The following is a 17340-nucleotide window of genomic DNA, read 5'->3' as shown; positions in this document are numbered from 1 at the left end:
TGGTCACTGTGGAGCTCAGCCGGGACCCCAAAACGGGCGAACATCTCCTCCACCAGCCTCTCTGCCGTCGCCGTCGCCCTCTGGTCCGGCACCGCGTAGGCCTCCGGCCACTTTGTGAAATAGTCCATCGCCACCAGCACGTACCGGTTCCCTGACTCCGTAACGGGGAAAGGCCCTAGGACGTCCACTGCCACTCGCTCCATCGGGGTCCCCACCAAGTACTGCTGAAGGGGGGCAGTGGAGCCCTTCTGCGCCGTGCAGGTGTCACAGCAGTGCACGTGAAGTTCCACATCCCGTCGACAGCCAGGCCAGTAGAACTGTCCCCTGAGGCGGCGGAGAGTTTTGGCGTTCCCATAGTGGCCTGCCCCCACCGAGCCGTGGACAAGCTCAAGCACCTGCGACCGCAGCGACCGAGGCACCAACAGCTGCAGGAGATCTCTGCCCTGACCGGGGGCCCGCCATCTCCGGTACAGGAGGCCGTCGTGGGTCTCCAGGTTGTTGTGCTGGGAGTAGTAGGCCTTCACCTTGGGCTCCTGACCCGACAACGTCGGGTCGGCCTCCTGCTCCCGCCTCAGCTGCTGCGTTGTCAATGGGAGCCACCCCCCTCCGCTGGCTGTGGCCTGAGCAGTAGCCACCCCCAGCGCCTCCTGGGCCCGCTCCTCCTGTCGCAGACAGTAGCGGCACTCGACGGCCATGCAGGGCCGTCTAGAGAGGGCATCAGCGTTGCCATGCTGCCGACCTGCCCGATGCTGGATCTCGAAGTCGTAGCCCTGAAGGACCTCCAGCCAGCGGGTCACCTGACCTTCTGGGTGTTTGAAGTTCAGGAGCCAGGTCAGAGATGCATGGTCAGTGCGCAGGAGGAACCGGCAGCCGTGCAGGTATGGCCGGAAGTGCCGCACCGCTAGCAGCTCCCGCCAGGTCACGCAGTAGTTCCTCTCGGCTCGCCCCAGAGCACGGCTGAAGTATGCCACCACTCGTTCTCCGGCCTCGTCCTGCTGGGAAAGGACCGCCCCGACTCCTACATTGCTAGCGTCAGTGTCCACAATGAAAGGTTGCCGGGCGTCGGGGTAGGCCAGAACTGGGGCTCTGGTGAGGGCCTCCTTCAGCTGTGCAAAAGCCACAGCGCAGGCATCACCCCAGCCAAACGGCTGGCCCTTGTCAGTCAGGCGGTGGAGGGGGCTGGCTATCGTCGCGAATCCCTTGATGAACCGACGGTAGTAGGAGGCTAGGCCCAGGAAGCTCTGCAGTTCTTTGACGTTCGAGGGAGTCGGCCAGTCCCGGACCGCAGCCATCTTTGCGGAATCGGTGGCGATACCTTGAGCACTGATCACATGGCCCAAGAACGTAGTCTCTCTCGCCAACAGCCGGCACTTCGCAGGGTTGAGCCGCAGCCCAGCTCGACGAATGGCGCTAAAGACCTCGCCCAGGTGAGACAGTGCACTCTCGAAGTCGCCACCGTGCACCAACAGGTCATCCAGGTACACAACACAGCGGCTACGAGGGATGTTCACGAGCACCCTCTCCATCAGCCTCTCAAACGTTGCTGGCGCATTGCAGAGCCCAAATGGCATGACCCTGAACTGCCACAGCCCCTGTCCAATGGTGAATGCAGTCTTAGGCCTTGCTTCAGGGGCTAGCTCCACCTCCCAGTAACCGCTGCGTAGGTCGAGGGAGCTGAACCAGCTGGAGCCGGTAACGTAATCCAGGGCCTCGTTGATCCGTGGAAGCGGGTACGAGCCCTTCTTGGTGACTGCATTGAGACGGCTTAAGTCCACGCAGAACCTTGGGCTGCCATCCTTCTTCCCCACCAAGACCACGGGTGCCGCCATGGGCTGTTGGACGGCTCGATCACCCCAGCCACAGCCATCTCACGGATCTTTTCCTCCGCCACCTGCCGTTTTGAGAGGGGCAGCCGGTGTGGGCGCAGACGGATGGGTTGAGCAGAGCCGGTGTCGATGGTGTGCTGGACCAGCCCCGTCTGCCTGCAGTCTTTGTCGCTGGCGGCGAAGATGTCCACATTCTCGACCAGGAGGCATCTCAACCGCTGGCGTTGGTCAACGTTGAGACCTACGCTGCTGCGCTGCCACAGGTCACCAACAGCTTCGGTTGTCTCGGTCGAGGGAGATTTGTCGGGCTGAGAGGTCGGGGCTGAGGTGAGTAGAGATGACCCGGAGCCACCGGCACCCGAAATCTGCTGAGCGGCAGCTGCCCGACGCCTGTCTCGTCTGGCTCTGGTCCCCTCCGTTCCCTGCTTTTGACCGCACTGGAGGGCAAGAGTCTCTGTGCCAAGAGTGATCGCCCGCTTTGCGGTGTCGACGCAGGCCCCCCAGCGGGTCAGCAGATCAAGGCCGATAATGCACTGGTCTTGAATGTCAGCAAGCCAGAAGTCGTGCACCAGCTCCAGATCCTTCACTCGGATCCGCAACGGTTTCTTCCCCCGCATATCAGCCCTCTCACCCGTCACTGTCATCAACTGGGTGTCGGTGGGCGACCAACCCTTCACCAACGGCCCGGACGTTCCAGGGAGCACGCCAGGTCGTATCAGGGAAATGGTAGACCCCGTGTCCACCAGGGCCTGGCATGGCTGGTCCTCAACACAGCAGCTCAGGTAGAGTCCCTTGAGGTGCCCAACTCGGCCCACCACCGTGCATCGTCCTTGGAGGGGGGCAGGAAGCTGGAGCGGTGGTCCCCTCGCTACACCGCTCCCTCCCCGTTTCCCTGAGGCTGCGTAGTCCTGGTCTTCGGGGCAGGGGCTGGGCAGTCACGCGCCACGTGGCCAGGCTCATCGCACCGGTAGCAGCGGTCGGTCGGTCAACGAGGACGCCTCCGGGACACCGAGGGTTGCAGCTGGCATATCTCGGCGACCTCCCCCTCCCCGTCGCAGTCTGCGACTCTGATTTGGGGGTAGTTTAGGGGGGGCACCTGCTGGTTAGGTTGCGAGGTGAACACCAGCTCGGCCCTTTCAGCCTCAAGGAGCGCCTCACGGAGAGTTTGAGGCATGGCCAGGCGGACGTGTTGGCGTAATCGCTCTGGAAAAAGTCCTCGCAGAAAAGCATGCAGGCTAAGCTCCTCACGGGCTGCTGCTGGGAACTCCGGGTAGCCACGACGAGCATGCAGCAACATGTCCGCTGCAAAGGTGTCCAGGCTCTCCCCCGGCCGACGGCTCCGGTTGGTCAGCTGCTCTCTGCTCTGATCAGTGGAGTGCCGCTGCCCGAATCGCCTCTCGAGTGCTATGGTGAGGGCCTGGAGCTTATGCTGCTCTGACGGGGCTAGGTCAAGGAGTACCTGCAGTGCATCTCCTTCCAATGCTAGCGCTAGGTGTGTAGCAGCCTCTTCGTCGCTCCAGCCATTATGCCTCGCGGCTAGCCGTTCTTGTGAGAGGTAGGGCTCTAGTGGGGTTAGCCCGTTGTATTTCGGTACCTTAGCTGGCGTTGCAGGCATCACTGCTCGCTGTCGGGGGCTCGGTGTGTCGGTCGACAGAGGCAGCCCATGAAGCATTGCCCCAGCGTCTGTCGCGACGGGCCGCCGCCGTGGTGCGCTCGCGCCGTCGGGACCCGTCGGGGGACTTACATGGCCGCCCGCTTCCTCTCTCCTCAATCGCCAGCTTCCCAAGCAGCGGATGCTCTCCTCGACAGCTTGCTCCAGCCTCCGAATGTCTCTCTCCATTATGGCGGGGGTGAGCTAATCCCACTTCTGACACCAATGTGGCGAGCTGAGACATGGAGGAGACAGAGGTTTCTTGGGAGCACCCGTTTATTTCTCTCTGCCGAGAACACTGCCGCCACCTCCCTCCTCAGCGGCAACAACAACACAACAACAAAAAAAGGCGCCTTCTCACCGGAAACACAGTCGCCGAGAGAGCGTGTCACTCATCACCATAACAACATGACAACAGAAAGAGAACTATAATAACAGAACCCCAAAACAGCCCTGACCCGCTACAATACTTTTTAAAAAATGTCTTTTCCTGTCGTTGTCCTGTGCATCAATTTAATGTTCAATATTTCCACTCAGATGAAGATGGCCAGCTGTGCAATTTCCATCATGTCTATACTTTCATCCACAGCAATAAAGTGCATAATTTTGCTTCTTTCACACAACTGTGTTCTTAAATCAGTGGCCATCTCACAAACCCGATCAGCAATCGTATTTATTATGCCCGCGGGCCTTGACTTTGACACATGTGGTCTAGATGATCCGTGGTGAAAGGTGACACAGAATGGAGTAAAGGTCAACGCCAACACGCTTACAGACACAGACCACACGGAGATTCATTTCTAGGGTAGAGGTGAGATATGTTTTGCTTGTAGCTGCATTTTGTACCTGCAAAAGCAACAGTTTTGTACAGGATGTGGTCATGGTGTTCCAGAGATAAGAGTGAAGAAGAACAACCACAGGAAACACCTGGAGTGAAGATGGTGAAAATGTCTCTTTAATTGTCATTAACTGTAACTTATGCATGTTACGTATCTGCTTGACGCAAGAAGGGGCGTGAACCCTGATATTTAAAAACCATTTGAAGTGTGCTTTCTAGCAGAGAGCTATGCTGACAGTGTAGTGGTGTGTATCTTCCCACGCGTGTGTTTAATAAAATCATTGTTTTGACTCACTTGGACGTGGTCGTTTGTCTCACACCTCAATCACGAATCGAGACACTGGTCTCTGTCATCATGTTTAACGTCCACACAGGAAGCAACTTTTTTCTAGTGTTTCCTTCTATTATTGTTGGATCTTTACCTTAAAATATAAAGCACCTTGATGCAACTGTTGTTATAATTTGATGGTATATACATAAAACCGAACTGAGCTTAAACTATCAACAGTCCAACTACTTATGACCTTAACATTTTCAGATTTCCTCTAACTCAAACACACATTGTAATTTAAATAGGACTAAATGTTATTAGTTCTGTGGTGTAGATAATGTCGGTGATTTTTGAGACCTGATGTCAAAAAGGAGGAGTGGATCTGACGGAGGAATAAAGCACACAGCCTACTTATTGTCATGTCAAGGTAGATCCTCCTGACAGCATGTGCTTCTTTATCATTTATTTTACTCAAGCTGGAACTAAAATTTATAGGTGTCTGAAAAATGTACAATTTATTCCTTTAGTGGATTTTTAAAATCTGCGTAAAATACGTGAAGCCACACTTTTAAGCTGATCTTGGCAAAGATCTTGTTCCCAAATGATTCCGTGTCCTTTCTTGCAGAAGACAAACGCCACACAGAGCGCAATTTGCATTAAAAGGTGGCTCAGATAACAAGACGGTTTGCTCAGGAGTGATTTTTCTCACCTGCACTCTTTATCTGACCCACAGGGCACTCTGCTGAGGTTGGCAGCGGTGGTCACTCTCTGGACGATGGTGTGTTCGTTTCGGCACTTGACGTCCAAAGTTAGTTTCTCTGTGATCTCGTTCATGCCCATCAGCTGACCTGTGGAGGTTTTAGGAGCAGAGCACCGGTCAGACAGGAATCCTCTCCCTCCCAGCAGCAAAACAAGCAAAGCAGTTAATAATCTTAATAATAATAATAGTATTAATAATAATAATAATAATAATAATAATAAGAAGAAGAAGACAACATGTACAGTAACAGAGTTCATTTTTTTAACCATTGCTATTCTTTTTCAGGGTATCTGCTAGCTTCAGACATGTACAGTATTATATACATATACTGTACAATGCAGTGAACATGGCTAAAGTTCTCAGAGGGACTGATGTAATATTCAGTACATCAAGAACTGTAAATGCTACTAACACTTAACACGGGAATGTACTCATGCTTCCCACTGAACACAGGATTTTGTTGGTGAATTTACAGCACAAAAAAGCAAATTTCTGACTGCTAACCAACTCGAGTCACCATTTTTCAGTGTATTTCCAAAGACAGAAATTCTGGGTGAAAGATGTATTCAGTACTAATTTTCTCACTTGTGCGAAGATGGCTCGTAGAGAGCAACTGTTTGGTGATTTGCTGGTCAAAAGACGCCTGGATGTCCAGGTTAAAACTGGTATTTCAGTATTATATATCAATACTGCTCTGATGTAAAACAAGTCCTATAATAAGTTAAGTGACAGAAAACTTAAACTCAGAAAATTTAGCTAAAACAGACTGCAATCAGTTCGTAGTGTTAGTGTCTATGCATGCTTCATTTTAACTTTTTTACAATGCCAACCCAAATTTAATACAATCGTAGCTTCTTGCCAAGAGGTTGTGCAGTAAGTTGTGTGAGGGAGCACAAAATAACAAAATAGGGGAAAAAAATTAAAATTGCACAAAATGTTGTGGGTCCCGCAGAAAACCAGTCAAATGTTTACTTTAACTGCTCCCCCCACACAGATATTTATGTTTTCTGTATCACACTTACAGGTAGATATACAGCGTTTCCACAGCAGGAACTTTTTGTAGTATTTAAGAACTAAACCTGCATAAGGATTGTTTCAAGTCACAGCACAGGCATTGTAGAACAGATATTTAAGGAACAACCACAGAGTCCCTCCCCCTAACTGGGTACTTTTATTTTGCTGTGAGAATGGTTCCCATTTTTATTAAAGCTGTCACCACCAGGGGGCAGTGTTATACCAGTGAGTGTGGTGAAATGTTTTTGGATGTGTGCTGCTCTCTCAGACTTTAGCTACTTTTGGCCTTTTTCTCAAGGAGTCACACAGATGGATCCACATGCTTGATCTCTCATGTATATGAGTGAATATACTGACCAGTGTATAGAATCAGACTGCCAATGTAAATAAAAATGCAAGGAATGAAAGGTTACGCGGCCCTATTGCGCCATCTTGTGGTATGACCTGGTATTACAGGAGAGTAGGTCCCGCACTAGTTCAACTTTGACTGATAACTCAACTCAACACACAGAGATGTTTTGGACCTAAAGTCACAGCTAATCTGTTTCTTTAGATTAGGTCAATATCTTTGGTTCACTTTGAAAGGGTTTAAATCACTAAATGTATTAACAATAGTTGAAACGTGCACCAAGGTTCCTTCAGCTCCCAGTTCCTGATCTTAGGTCCTGGAACTTTTTGGCTAAAAAGGGGTTTAAGTTTTGTTTAAAAGTGACCAAAGTCAAAAGTCTGAACTGAATCAAATATTTGCTGATTTAAAAACTAGACCTCAATACGAACTAAAGACATAATTTCCTCTTGAATGACTATAACCTGGTTTTAACTGAGATGTCAAGACCTCTTTTGACCTGCAAAACAAAACTCAGTGCCTGTTAGACCGATGCACTACAGATGACCAACAGTTCAAACTCCCAGCATGGTTGGTGGTTATCAGAAAGCACATGATTGAGTGCTGCTGTGAGCCAGATGTATATGTGGAAGAGTGAATGAGGATCAGTGGATGAGCATTTCCAGCCATTCCTGGTGGAGCAGGAGAGTGTGAGCGGCAGGTTTGCAGGTGTCTGCAGCTACAGACCAGGAGATGCAGTTAAGTGTTGATTACCCAGGCAAGAAGGGGGGAGGGGGAGTTAGCACGATGTGTTAAAGGAGGAGGGAGGAGGGGAATGGGAGGAGGGGGTGGTCTGTGTGAGGATGAGTTTGGCTATAGGAAAGGTGGCACACAGACAGCTGGGAACAACAAATCTATTAAAGCCAACTTACCTAGATTGTGTAATAGCTTCTCTATGGGGGAGAGTATGGAGAGGGAGGAACCGTGGATATGACACATGTTTAAAGAGTCATTGTGGGCTTGTTAGAGCTCAAAACTCGATCACTGTTAGGATGGAAAACGAACACCAGAAACCAGAAACATGCTGGTAACCGCTGTCTGCAGCTGCTCTACTATACACCGTCTAATGCAAACCTTTGGTTTGTATTGGTGGATTTAACGTAGCTGATGGACAAAACTGTTTCCTGCTCTGGAGGAAAGATGATGTTGAGACTCAGAAACATCAGGCAGTTACTTTGATGTTTACTGCATGTGGCAAATGACTTGCTCGCAATGTTATAAAATAAAAACAAAACAAAACACACATTTGAAAAGTGAAATATACTTTCTAATTAAAAGGTCCTGATTTCATCGTGTCACACTGTATGACGCACATTATCACCGGGTGACATCGCTGCATGCTTTCCTCTCTGCGTAACTGTTAAAGATCAAAGTGCAGATCTCAATGTCTTTGATCAGCAGCAATTTTTTCATTTGTATTTTCATTGATTGACTGTTCAAAAATTCAGGCCTATCAAATCAAGTCAAACACAATGACAGAACAAGCCTAGTGGCCTCCATCATGTCAGCTTTTTCCTGAAGTTTCATGTACGTGCTAACTTTTTAACTTTAGATATTCAGCACGTGGTTCCCACATGACTTCAAACATTTAACCCCATCACAACAGTTATTCACAGTCTAATGAAATGAGCGCTATATTTGAACAGAATATATGAAGTGTATATTCAGAGTAGATTACTAACACTCATGGTCAAAACTTACGAGTTGCAGCGCTGCAGCATTAGCTCAGTGGTTAACATGTTAACAAGCTCCCTGTTTGGACTATGCAACATTTAAAGATGTGTTGGTGTTAAAGCAGCAACTGAGACAGTGGTTTAGGGTCGCATCATTCAGGACATCAGAAATATTTCACGGCCTATTTTCACTCACCTTGTTCCTTTTTAAACTCGTTCTCTGTCAGGAAGACGGGCCTCATCAGCTCCCCGACCGGTGGTTGGATCGACACGAAGAATTTCCTGGTGTGAGTGCTGAAAAAGGAGGAATGGTAGTGTCAGGGATTTTTATTTTGTCTCTTGTTCTTAAACTTCAAAGTTTCCCAAAGAGCACCGATCCTGGTGGGATGACGGAGCTGGAATAAGATTTTTTAAATGATACAAGTAAAATATCTGATCTGACAGTCTGATGGTAATTTCATGACTGTTTTCAAAACAACAGGAAACTGAAAAATGTTCATCAGTATTTCTCAAAGCTTCAGTAGGTGTCATCAAATATGTTATGCAAACCCCCCAAAGATTCAAATTAGTAAAAATTATTAAAGAGTCAATGCACACTTTCAAAAGCTGCAACTATTAAAGCAGAAACCTTAGTCACTACCAATCTCTGTCATCGGTAGGTTCAATCGCTCTCTTTAAACTTAGCAAAAGGCATGAAAAATCAACAGAAAGGATGTAGTCGTCAACTTTGGTTCTTTTTTAAAGGTACAGCGTGTAAAGTCTCACCACTAGATCTCAGTAGATTGTAGCTTGCAGTCAACTGAGTTCTGTTTTCTTAAGTCTCCCAGTTCAAGCGCACAATCCTAGCTAAGGTGGCCTGTAGTGAGTGTAGGTTGTGAATCTATTGTTTATGTCAGCTGTCAATGTGTGTCCACATCTGTTTATTCTGGATTAGGCTTTAAAATGAATCCAATAGGAGTCGATGAGTCAGTGAAGCTCACTTGTGTCCGATAACAGCGATACTTGGGCGAGTTGTTGAGCTTTTTAGTTAAGTGTTGCTGCTAGCCTCAGTTAGCTGCTGTTAACTGGTGTTAGTGAAACTTTCTTTGAAGTAGATCCAAGTGTTGGGCTTGGACACTTTGCAAATAAACTCTCATATGATGTAAGAAAGTAATCAAACTGTTTATCAGAAGGAAGTATGATCTTTAAGATACTGGTGCCTAACATTAGCTGTTATAATGTTAGCTTATAATCAGCAGCTGTTGTTGTTTTGCTGGCTTGATATCACCTCTCCAGAGATTGGAGGATAGAGGGTCTAATCTGCTGACAGTAAGTAGTTATGATAATATCTAGAACAAATGGGGATGTTTATGCACGTTTTCATGCACATTAGAGCCCTGAATTCAGTTCAGGAGATGAGGATAGTGGCGATGTTGTACATATCCATCTATATATACTCAGTCCTTATGTATGAATTATACTCCTACATCTCTGGATGCTCCACCATTGCACTATAAATCTGTTTTATGTGTTGTTATTGTCTGCAACATGTTGTCTCCGTTGTCTACTCTGTTATATACACTTAGAAAATAGAAATAGCTAGGGCCCAGTTCTTTGTATATCTACACATACTTAAAAGATCTGATTCTGATTCTTGAGATCAGAAGGAAGAGGATGACGTTTTGTCCAGATGCCTGTCATGTTGTCTTTTTGTTTTTGCTTGTCTGATGAAGAGGATTCATTCTTAGATGATAAACCGCAGGTATAATCCTTCATATCTTTAGTCTGAAGGTGCAGATGCAAGTTAACATTTGCCTCCACATAGCACAGAAACGCCTGTGAGTTCTCTTCTCCTCTCCCTTTGCTGTACCACATATGTGGTTGGTCTTTAGCTGCATACTTAAAACTCAATCAGAGAGAACAATCATGTCCACCTCGGCCACTACATTTAGACTGGCAGGACATCCACAAACCGGAGCCAGTCTTATATACTTAATTTATGAAAAGTGCATCAGTTTGTTGGAAGATATGATTGCACAATAATCTGTGTATATTTATAAGTACAACTATTTTTTTCCCATTAACCTCAAAAAATGACTGCCTGTAGCTTTAAAGAAATTCAGAAACCACTGGAGTGTTTCCTCTGATTTTATTAAACGCGAACTGAATCAAATCAAGAGTTTTTCAAAATAATTAACTAACTTCATGTCTGTGTATCAACGTATCAGTGGCTTAGCAGACTAACTGCTGCAGCTCAAATGCAAATCTAGCAAATCCCCAAAATGAAGCAGACCAACAACCAGAAGCAGGACTGCACAGGTCTACCCTCTGTAATCAAGAGTCCGTCTCACCACAGCTGGAAGTTTGCTGCTTGCGTTGAATCACAGAAATCGATGCCCATCACGGCTGTGGCTGTCTCACCTGCCGGAAGTAGCTCTGTGGAAATGGAGGAAGGAAAAAGCCTTCAGTCTTTCCACACAAAAACAGGCACAAGTCTTAAAAGTCACATGAAAAACCGAGACAAAGACTAGGATGTGAATGTTCATACTGAAACATCTGAGACGACCTTGTATAAAAAGTGTCCTCTAAGAAGAAAACTGAGATGGAGGAGCTGCTGACAACTTTAAAACTGCCACACTTTGTTTTTCTCTAAGTCAAGTAAACTCTGATGGACTCCTGTGTTAAAATGCCCAACTCGAGTGATGAAGGCAACATAATTTACAGACTGGGTTTAAAGGTTTAAATTTAAGGGCACATAACTCATGGCATGTGTGCATGTGTAGCTGATGTCAGGCCTCAGGTAGGGCCATTCAAGTCACTGAACTGTAACCACTGTGCCCATATTAATGCGGTTTTGCAGCTTTGCAGCATTTTTAAATTCATAGTCACAAAAATTCAGCATCTAATTTACAGTTTTCCCTGAAGCAAAATTATTGTCAGTACAAAAAACACCGACATCTGCAACAAGTACGTCTGTTTTATCTGGTGTAATGAACAGTGCAGTTTCCAAGCACTGCTAGCAGGGTTGTATTTTTCATGCACAGTGGACGATCTCACGCACCAATCTCTGGGAACTCCTTGACCCTCATCCCAGACTGGAGCTTCACGTCCTCTATGTGCAGGTTCTTGGTGTCGGAAGAGGCGTTGTTGGTGAACTGCATCTGCACTGCCACCATGTTGGCGTCAGGGCTGAAAGGCTGCCGGCTGAAGCAGTACTCCACCGACAGACCCTCACCCGTGATCCGGTGAAGCAGCTCGTAGCTCTTCAGCGTGCTGGAGGGAGCAATGGTCTGTAAAAAGACCCCTCTGGTTTGTCATCTGCTTTAGTTTTTTCACCCCTCCTCTTCTTTTTCATTTCATCGCTTCACTAACCGAGAATAAAGATGTCAACAAGCAAATAATATGAAACACTTACTGCTGGGGAGAGGACAGAGTCAGACAAAGACAGCCCCTCCAGGTCGGTCACGAGGCTGTTGGACAGGAAGGTGTTGACGGGTGTGACTTGTGGTGAGGGAGCAGGTTCAACTAAGAAAGAAAGACACGGGAGGATGTTCCCAAATTCAGACCAGAGTGCAGTCATCTAATGGATTTTTTTTCCCTTTGGCTCTTTGTAGACTGTGAATGGGTTTAGGTGTGAATTAGCATCTCCAAGTCTGGTTGAGAGATTAAGTATCTTGGACGGTTTGTACATGAATGACAGGAGAGCATTGGTTTAATGGAAGCTCTACTTTCCTACCTATCCTGTGGACACATCTGTGGGTGGTGACCAAACCCTTGAGCTCAGTCATCCACAAGGGGCTCAGATTATAGCTGCTGCTCCTCAAAAAGAGCTAATGAGATGGTTCAGGCACCTCTGAGATCTAATTCAGAAGTGATTCGTGCATTTTGAAATGGGATGAGATTCTCGGATGAAAGAGATGAAGACGGTTCTGGGAAGATGTGGACATCTGCTTAGACTGCTTTCCTTGCTAAAGAGAGTGCCATAAATGTTCTACTGTCTGAGAAGAAAAGTTGGAAAGATCAAAAAAAAAAAAAAAAATACAACTTACAATCATCAAGGTCGAGCAGAGACATTTCTTTCTTTTCTTTCTTGCTCTCTTTCTTGACAGGCTTGGGAGGAGGTTTAGATTCAGCCGGCTGGAGAACAAAGAAAAGCTGTCATGAATAGACGCTGTTCATGCTGCTGTATAGGAAATGGGGCACAACTGCGCTCTCTTGTATTTTGAAATGCTAAGGTTATAAGAATTTTAGCACCTTCTTAGATACAGGCTGTATCAAAAAGAATAATCTGGTTTCAAAGTGCTTTTATTCACCGCTAACGATGGAAACACACACTGATGGAAAGAGCGGATTCATTAGTTTCACACGGGTGGTGGTAGGTAGCATAACAACAGCAGTGGCTGTGTGAAACTTTATTTTCAGTCATGTACTTTTATATTTATTGCAAGCTTCTATGTCCATTACTTAAAAATGAAAAAAAAATGATACACCCTCCTCCTGGGGTCTTCCTCTGTAGTTAACCCTGGTTTGCACCTTTTTTTTCTTCTTGACCTCAGCCTCTGACTCGGAGTCTTCAGACTCCGACTGGCTGCTTTCAGACTCGCTTTCCTCATCTTCGTCAGATTCAGACTCTGACTCGCTCTTGCGCGGTTTACTCTTCCTCTGGTGCTTCCTCTCTTCTTCTTCGCTGCTCTGCTCACTGTCAAAGGAAACCAGAGGTCAAACTTCCCTCAAGGAGTCAAACTTTATTTTCTACAAACAAAGCGACCACCTATTCTAATAATAACATCCATAGTCCAGCAAATATGCCCTGACATGGCATGCAGTTTAAAGCAGTCTACCTTTCGCTTTCTTGCACTGGCTTCTTTAGATCTTTCTTTTTTTTCTTCTTCTCTTCCTCTTCCTCCTCCTCCTCCTCTTCCTCAGACTCGGAGGCTTCCTTGCTCTCTTCGCTCTCTGATCCCGACCCGCTCTCCTCGCTGCCACTGCTGCTTTCCGAGCCAGTGGCAGAGTCTGACTCTGAGGAGGGAGAGGTCAGAGGGAGAGCAGGTTAGATAGGCTGCACAGAGTAAGTGTGATCTGAAGGCTGTTGGTGTTCACATCTCACACGGCGTCCTCTGACAAACAAAGCAGCTGAGACTGAGTGAGACGTCTGCGTTTTAAACTGTTTTACCATCAAAAAGAGTCGAGATCATCAAAGGTTTTTCACCAGAGAGGAGATCAAATTTTTATTATCCTTTGTATTATTGATGCCTCAGACACTTTTTTCCTCCAGAGACGAGGAAAAAGAAAAAAGATAAAGCAAAACTTTTAACTGACATTCTCAGATTTTCTTTCAGTGTGAAGCTGAGGCAGACACATCACAAAGAACTAAAGACAGAGGTGTTTTATGCTACACCCACACTCACAAAACTATGTTTTGTCTATAATATTATTGTAGCCGATGATAGTTTCTGCAGCAGTAATAGTGAGGAATATTGATAATCTTCTTAAAAGAAGATTATCAATTAAAGATAACTGATCAGATGGAATCAGACATTTAGGGGTTTACTTTCTGTTTAATTTGAAACACTGTTGAGGTCAACAGATATTCAAAAGCTAGTAACAGCAGTGATGTTTCAGTCAGTACTGCTAAAAGTAAGAATAATATGAAGCTCTTAAAATAACATAAAACTATATTCAGAGTACAGGGATAATATCCAAATTAGCACTTCATACAGTATTTGCAATTTCACAAAAGTTACTAAACTCTGGATGTAGGATGTAATTTTCAGTGCCTAAACTTGAGGCTTAATAACTCTTGAAGCAAATTTGTAATATGTTTATTTGGGCTTTTTAGCCTTTATTTAAACAGGACAGGGGACAGAAGATGGGAAGGCTGGGAGTAAGAGCAGGAGGAAGACATGCAGCAACTGGCGATATACCTCACCTTATTTGTATTTTTAAGTGATTTTGGTGTATTTTAGACAATAAGAGACAAAATTTATCCTGGAAGTAATGGGGCTTTTCTATATTTCCCCATCTTAAGGTGTTATTAGAGTTATTTTAAGGTCGAGGGCTGTATTCCTTGGTAGCTCTACTTCCGCATCTCACACTGTAATTAATGGGGAATATTTTTATGTACTGAAAATTCCACACTAAACTCAGAAAACATTTTGGAAAATTCCACAGACAGCATTATAAACTGCTACCTAGTTTCTCATTTTACTCATATGATTCAGATCTATTTTTTTAAATAACACAGTGGCTTCATTAATGTTCACAGAACTGCTTTTACCTGTTAAAATAAGATAATAATGCACTACATTAAAAAATCTGGATCAGTATAAATAGACAGGTGTGCTTGTACCTATGTTGCTGTTAATCCACTCGCAGAATAAAGCAGGTGAAAACATTTGGATGAACAGATTTGTGCACTGGGAGTGAATGAGGTCCAGTATGAACAACACAAATTTCCTTTTTTTTTTCAATTCTGCCTTGAGTCACCTCTGTATGTGGTCCTCAGATAATGGTCCTCAATAAGAGCAGAATTGATGTGACTTTTGCTGCTTTCACATGACCCAAGCCTCACAATACATCATGAGGTCCTGAAACCTCATGAGAAGTCATGAGACAGCACCATATATACGCAGGTTAAAAGCAGCCGTTGACATTCTGCAATTCTTAATTACATTTTTTCCATTTATGTCACAATGTCACCACCCCTGGCTTTGACTAGCTCTCCACACACACTCCTGTATATATTGCTGTCTGTCTCCACATCCTCATCATCACACACTCGTTTGAATTTGCTGGAAAATCGCTGCACATCGACTTGTAACCATCAACCCTTGATTGGTCTCTGTGTTTACTTTTATGCAACATATTTAAACAATAAATTCAAACTCAGTACTGATGCTTTCATCTGGTAATATTCTATATTTTTTTCCATTGCCAATAAATCAAAGTAGAATACATTTCTTCTGTTAATACATTAAATGTGCATTAACCCCCCTGAGAAATAGTCTGCAGCCAATATTGTTATTGCTGTTGAAGTCTTTAGTTGTCTTAGGGCATTATGACCAATTTTAAAGATTTATACAGCTGGACTTGGACCTGAGTGCCACAAACAGGGTATGAAAGTTAGAAAGGATTGAGAGATGGACCTTATTTCTTTAGATTTTTATAGAAATGGTCAACAACACAAATCTCAAGGGCTTGCTCAAAGGGGGTGATATGATTCTTAGGACTTTCTCTGTATTATTGTAGGGTCCTTACAATATAAAGCACACTGAGGTGACAGTTGTGATTTGTAATAAATGGTAAATGGTAAATGGCCTGTATTTATATAGCGCTTTACTAGTCCCTAAGGACCCCAAAGCGCTTTACATATCCAGTCATTCACCCATTCACACAAACATTCACACACTAATAAAATTCAATTGATAATGAGCTTGCTCTTTGAGACTGTCTCATTTTACCAGCCCCTACCAAGATCATTCACACTGACTCAAAAGTCTCACACACAAACACACAAAAACACACACAAACACAAACACACACCCCTGTTGTGAGCACTACTCATTTAGCCAAAGAAGGGACCATGCTATCAGTGCCAGCAGCCTAAAGTTACCACTGTCAGCAGACTCCGTAGGACCAGACTCTCCCTCTGAGTCGGTGTAGAACGGCTTTTCTACTTTCTTCTCTTTCCTCTTCTCACGGCTACTGCATTTGGTCCACTCAGGCACCTGGCATAAAACAAAACAGAAAAAGCGAGAGTACAAACAGTAAGCCTCCAGCCCCGCCTCAGAGAGAAAACCCTCAGACAGAAGCAGAAACGTGGGCAGATAGCATGGCCATGAGTGCCTCTGCCTGGGCGTGATGCAGCCAAAAGAAGCCAGCCATCACTGCTGCAGATCTGCTCTCAGATCCCACAGTCAGGGAGCAAATTTACACCAATGCTTTACTTGTTTTGATTCGAGTTTTCTGTTTTTGCACACAGAGACGTTAGCACCAGGTGTTGCCTTCATGACCAGTTGCAGAAATGCTTTTCTTGTAATAATAAGGGAGCAGTTCCATTAAGAGAAGTGATATCTTTGAGGAGCAGTAACTATCCTCCTACACTTAAAAAGAAAAGGCCATCTGCTTTTTCTGTGACCAAACTCATTAACCAGAGCCATCTGCTAATGAGCACGGACATCTCAGCCCCACTTAATACCCACAAGGAGCCTAATGCTGCGTGACGTGCCTGAGCACCACACTGCCTGCTGAAAGAATCACTTCTTTAATGGTAGAGACTGAGGAACAGGGTGCTGTGTTTCAGGTAGCTTTGGCTGAGCTAAGCACAGAACAGCGACTACTATATGCGGGAGGGAGGCGTTCAGTTTAAAAGCACTTGGGTTTTTGCGGCTATATGGGTTGAGGCTCGAGAACATGTGGCTGTTTGCCGCTAACTGACTCACACTTGTTAATGTTGTGACTCTTTCAAGCAGCGTAAAAACCTGGCAGACGTAGGAAAAAAAAAGATTGGGATGGAGATGAGGAAAAAAGAAGGAAGAGGTTTCTTTTAGAATAAAAGTCAGGAGAGCAAGAGAAACAGGCACAGGAAGGTTTCAGGGGCTAAAAAATAAGAATGTGTGAGAACAGTTTTGGATATCACAGAGACAAAATAATAAGAATAATCCTAAATTTAATTACATGATAACTTTTAAACACAGTATTTGATCAAAGTAATCAAAAGGACAACTTCTATTGGTAAAAAAATCAACATACTCCAATATAACTACTGGATATACCTTAATACGTACTCATACTGTCAAATTAAAAGTCAACATTAGCATTCACTACTTCACCAATACATCAAAAAAAAAAATACATGAAAATGCACTTAGTCTTCACCAGCAACAAAGTATGGTATGCTAGCATGGGTTAGATGGGCTGAATGAAGAGCAGCACAGGTGGAGC

The 17340-nt window shown here is 45.3% G+C and overlaps 1 protein-coding gene across 10 annotated transcripts in view; it reads right to left on the bottom strand.

The window, feature by feature from the left end:
* The window catches only part of ap3b2 (adaptor related protein complex 3 subunit beta 2), a 74350-nt gene that overhangs the window by 7249 nt on the left and 49761 nt on the right, over positions 1–17340 (bottom strand). For 6 of the 10 annotated variants that reach the window (XM_019361828.2, XM_019361829.2, XM_003447557.5 and 3 more), the window contains exons 18-26: positions 16010–16124; positions 13239–13416; positions 12931–13096; positions 12447–12534; positions 11813–11922; positions 11459–11687; positions 10749–10833; positions 8615–8712; positions 5296–5434 (exon numbers count right to left, since the gene is read on the bottom strand). In XM_019361828.2, the coding sequence (XP_019217373.1) occupies positions 5296–5434; positions 8615–8712; positions 10749–10833; positions 11459–11687; positions 11813–11922; positions 12447–12534; positions 12931–13096; positions 13239–13416; positions 16010–16124 (1208 nt within the window). Of the gene's footprint in view, positions 1–5295; positions 5435–8614; positions 8713–10748; positions 10834–11458; positions 11688–11812; positions 11923–12446; positions 12535–12930; positions 13097–13238; positions 13417–16009; positions 16125–16838; positions 16878–17340 lie in introns of all 10 variants that reach the window. The other 4 variants (XM_005453086.4, XM_019361830.2, XM_025909108.1 and 1 more) reach the window with 1 other exon arrangement.

This window comes from Oreochromis niloticus, linkage group LG7, assembly GCF_001858045.2.
Source record: "Oreochromis niloticus isolate F11D_XX linkage group LG7, O_niloticus_UMD_NMBU, whole genome shotgun sequence".
Classification (NCBI taxonomy): Eukaryota; Metazoa; Chordata; class Actinopteri; order Cichliformes; family Cichlidae; genus Oreochromis; species Oreochromis niloticus.
Note: the sequence above shows the minus strand (reverse complement) of the source record. Positions and strands in the feature narration are given on the sequence as shown.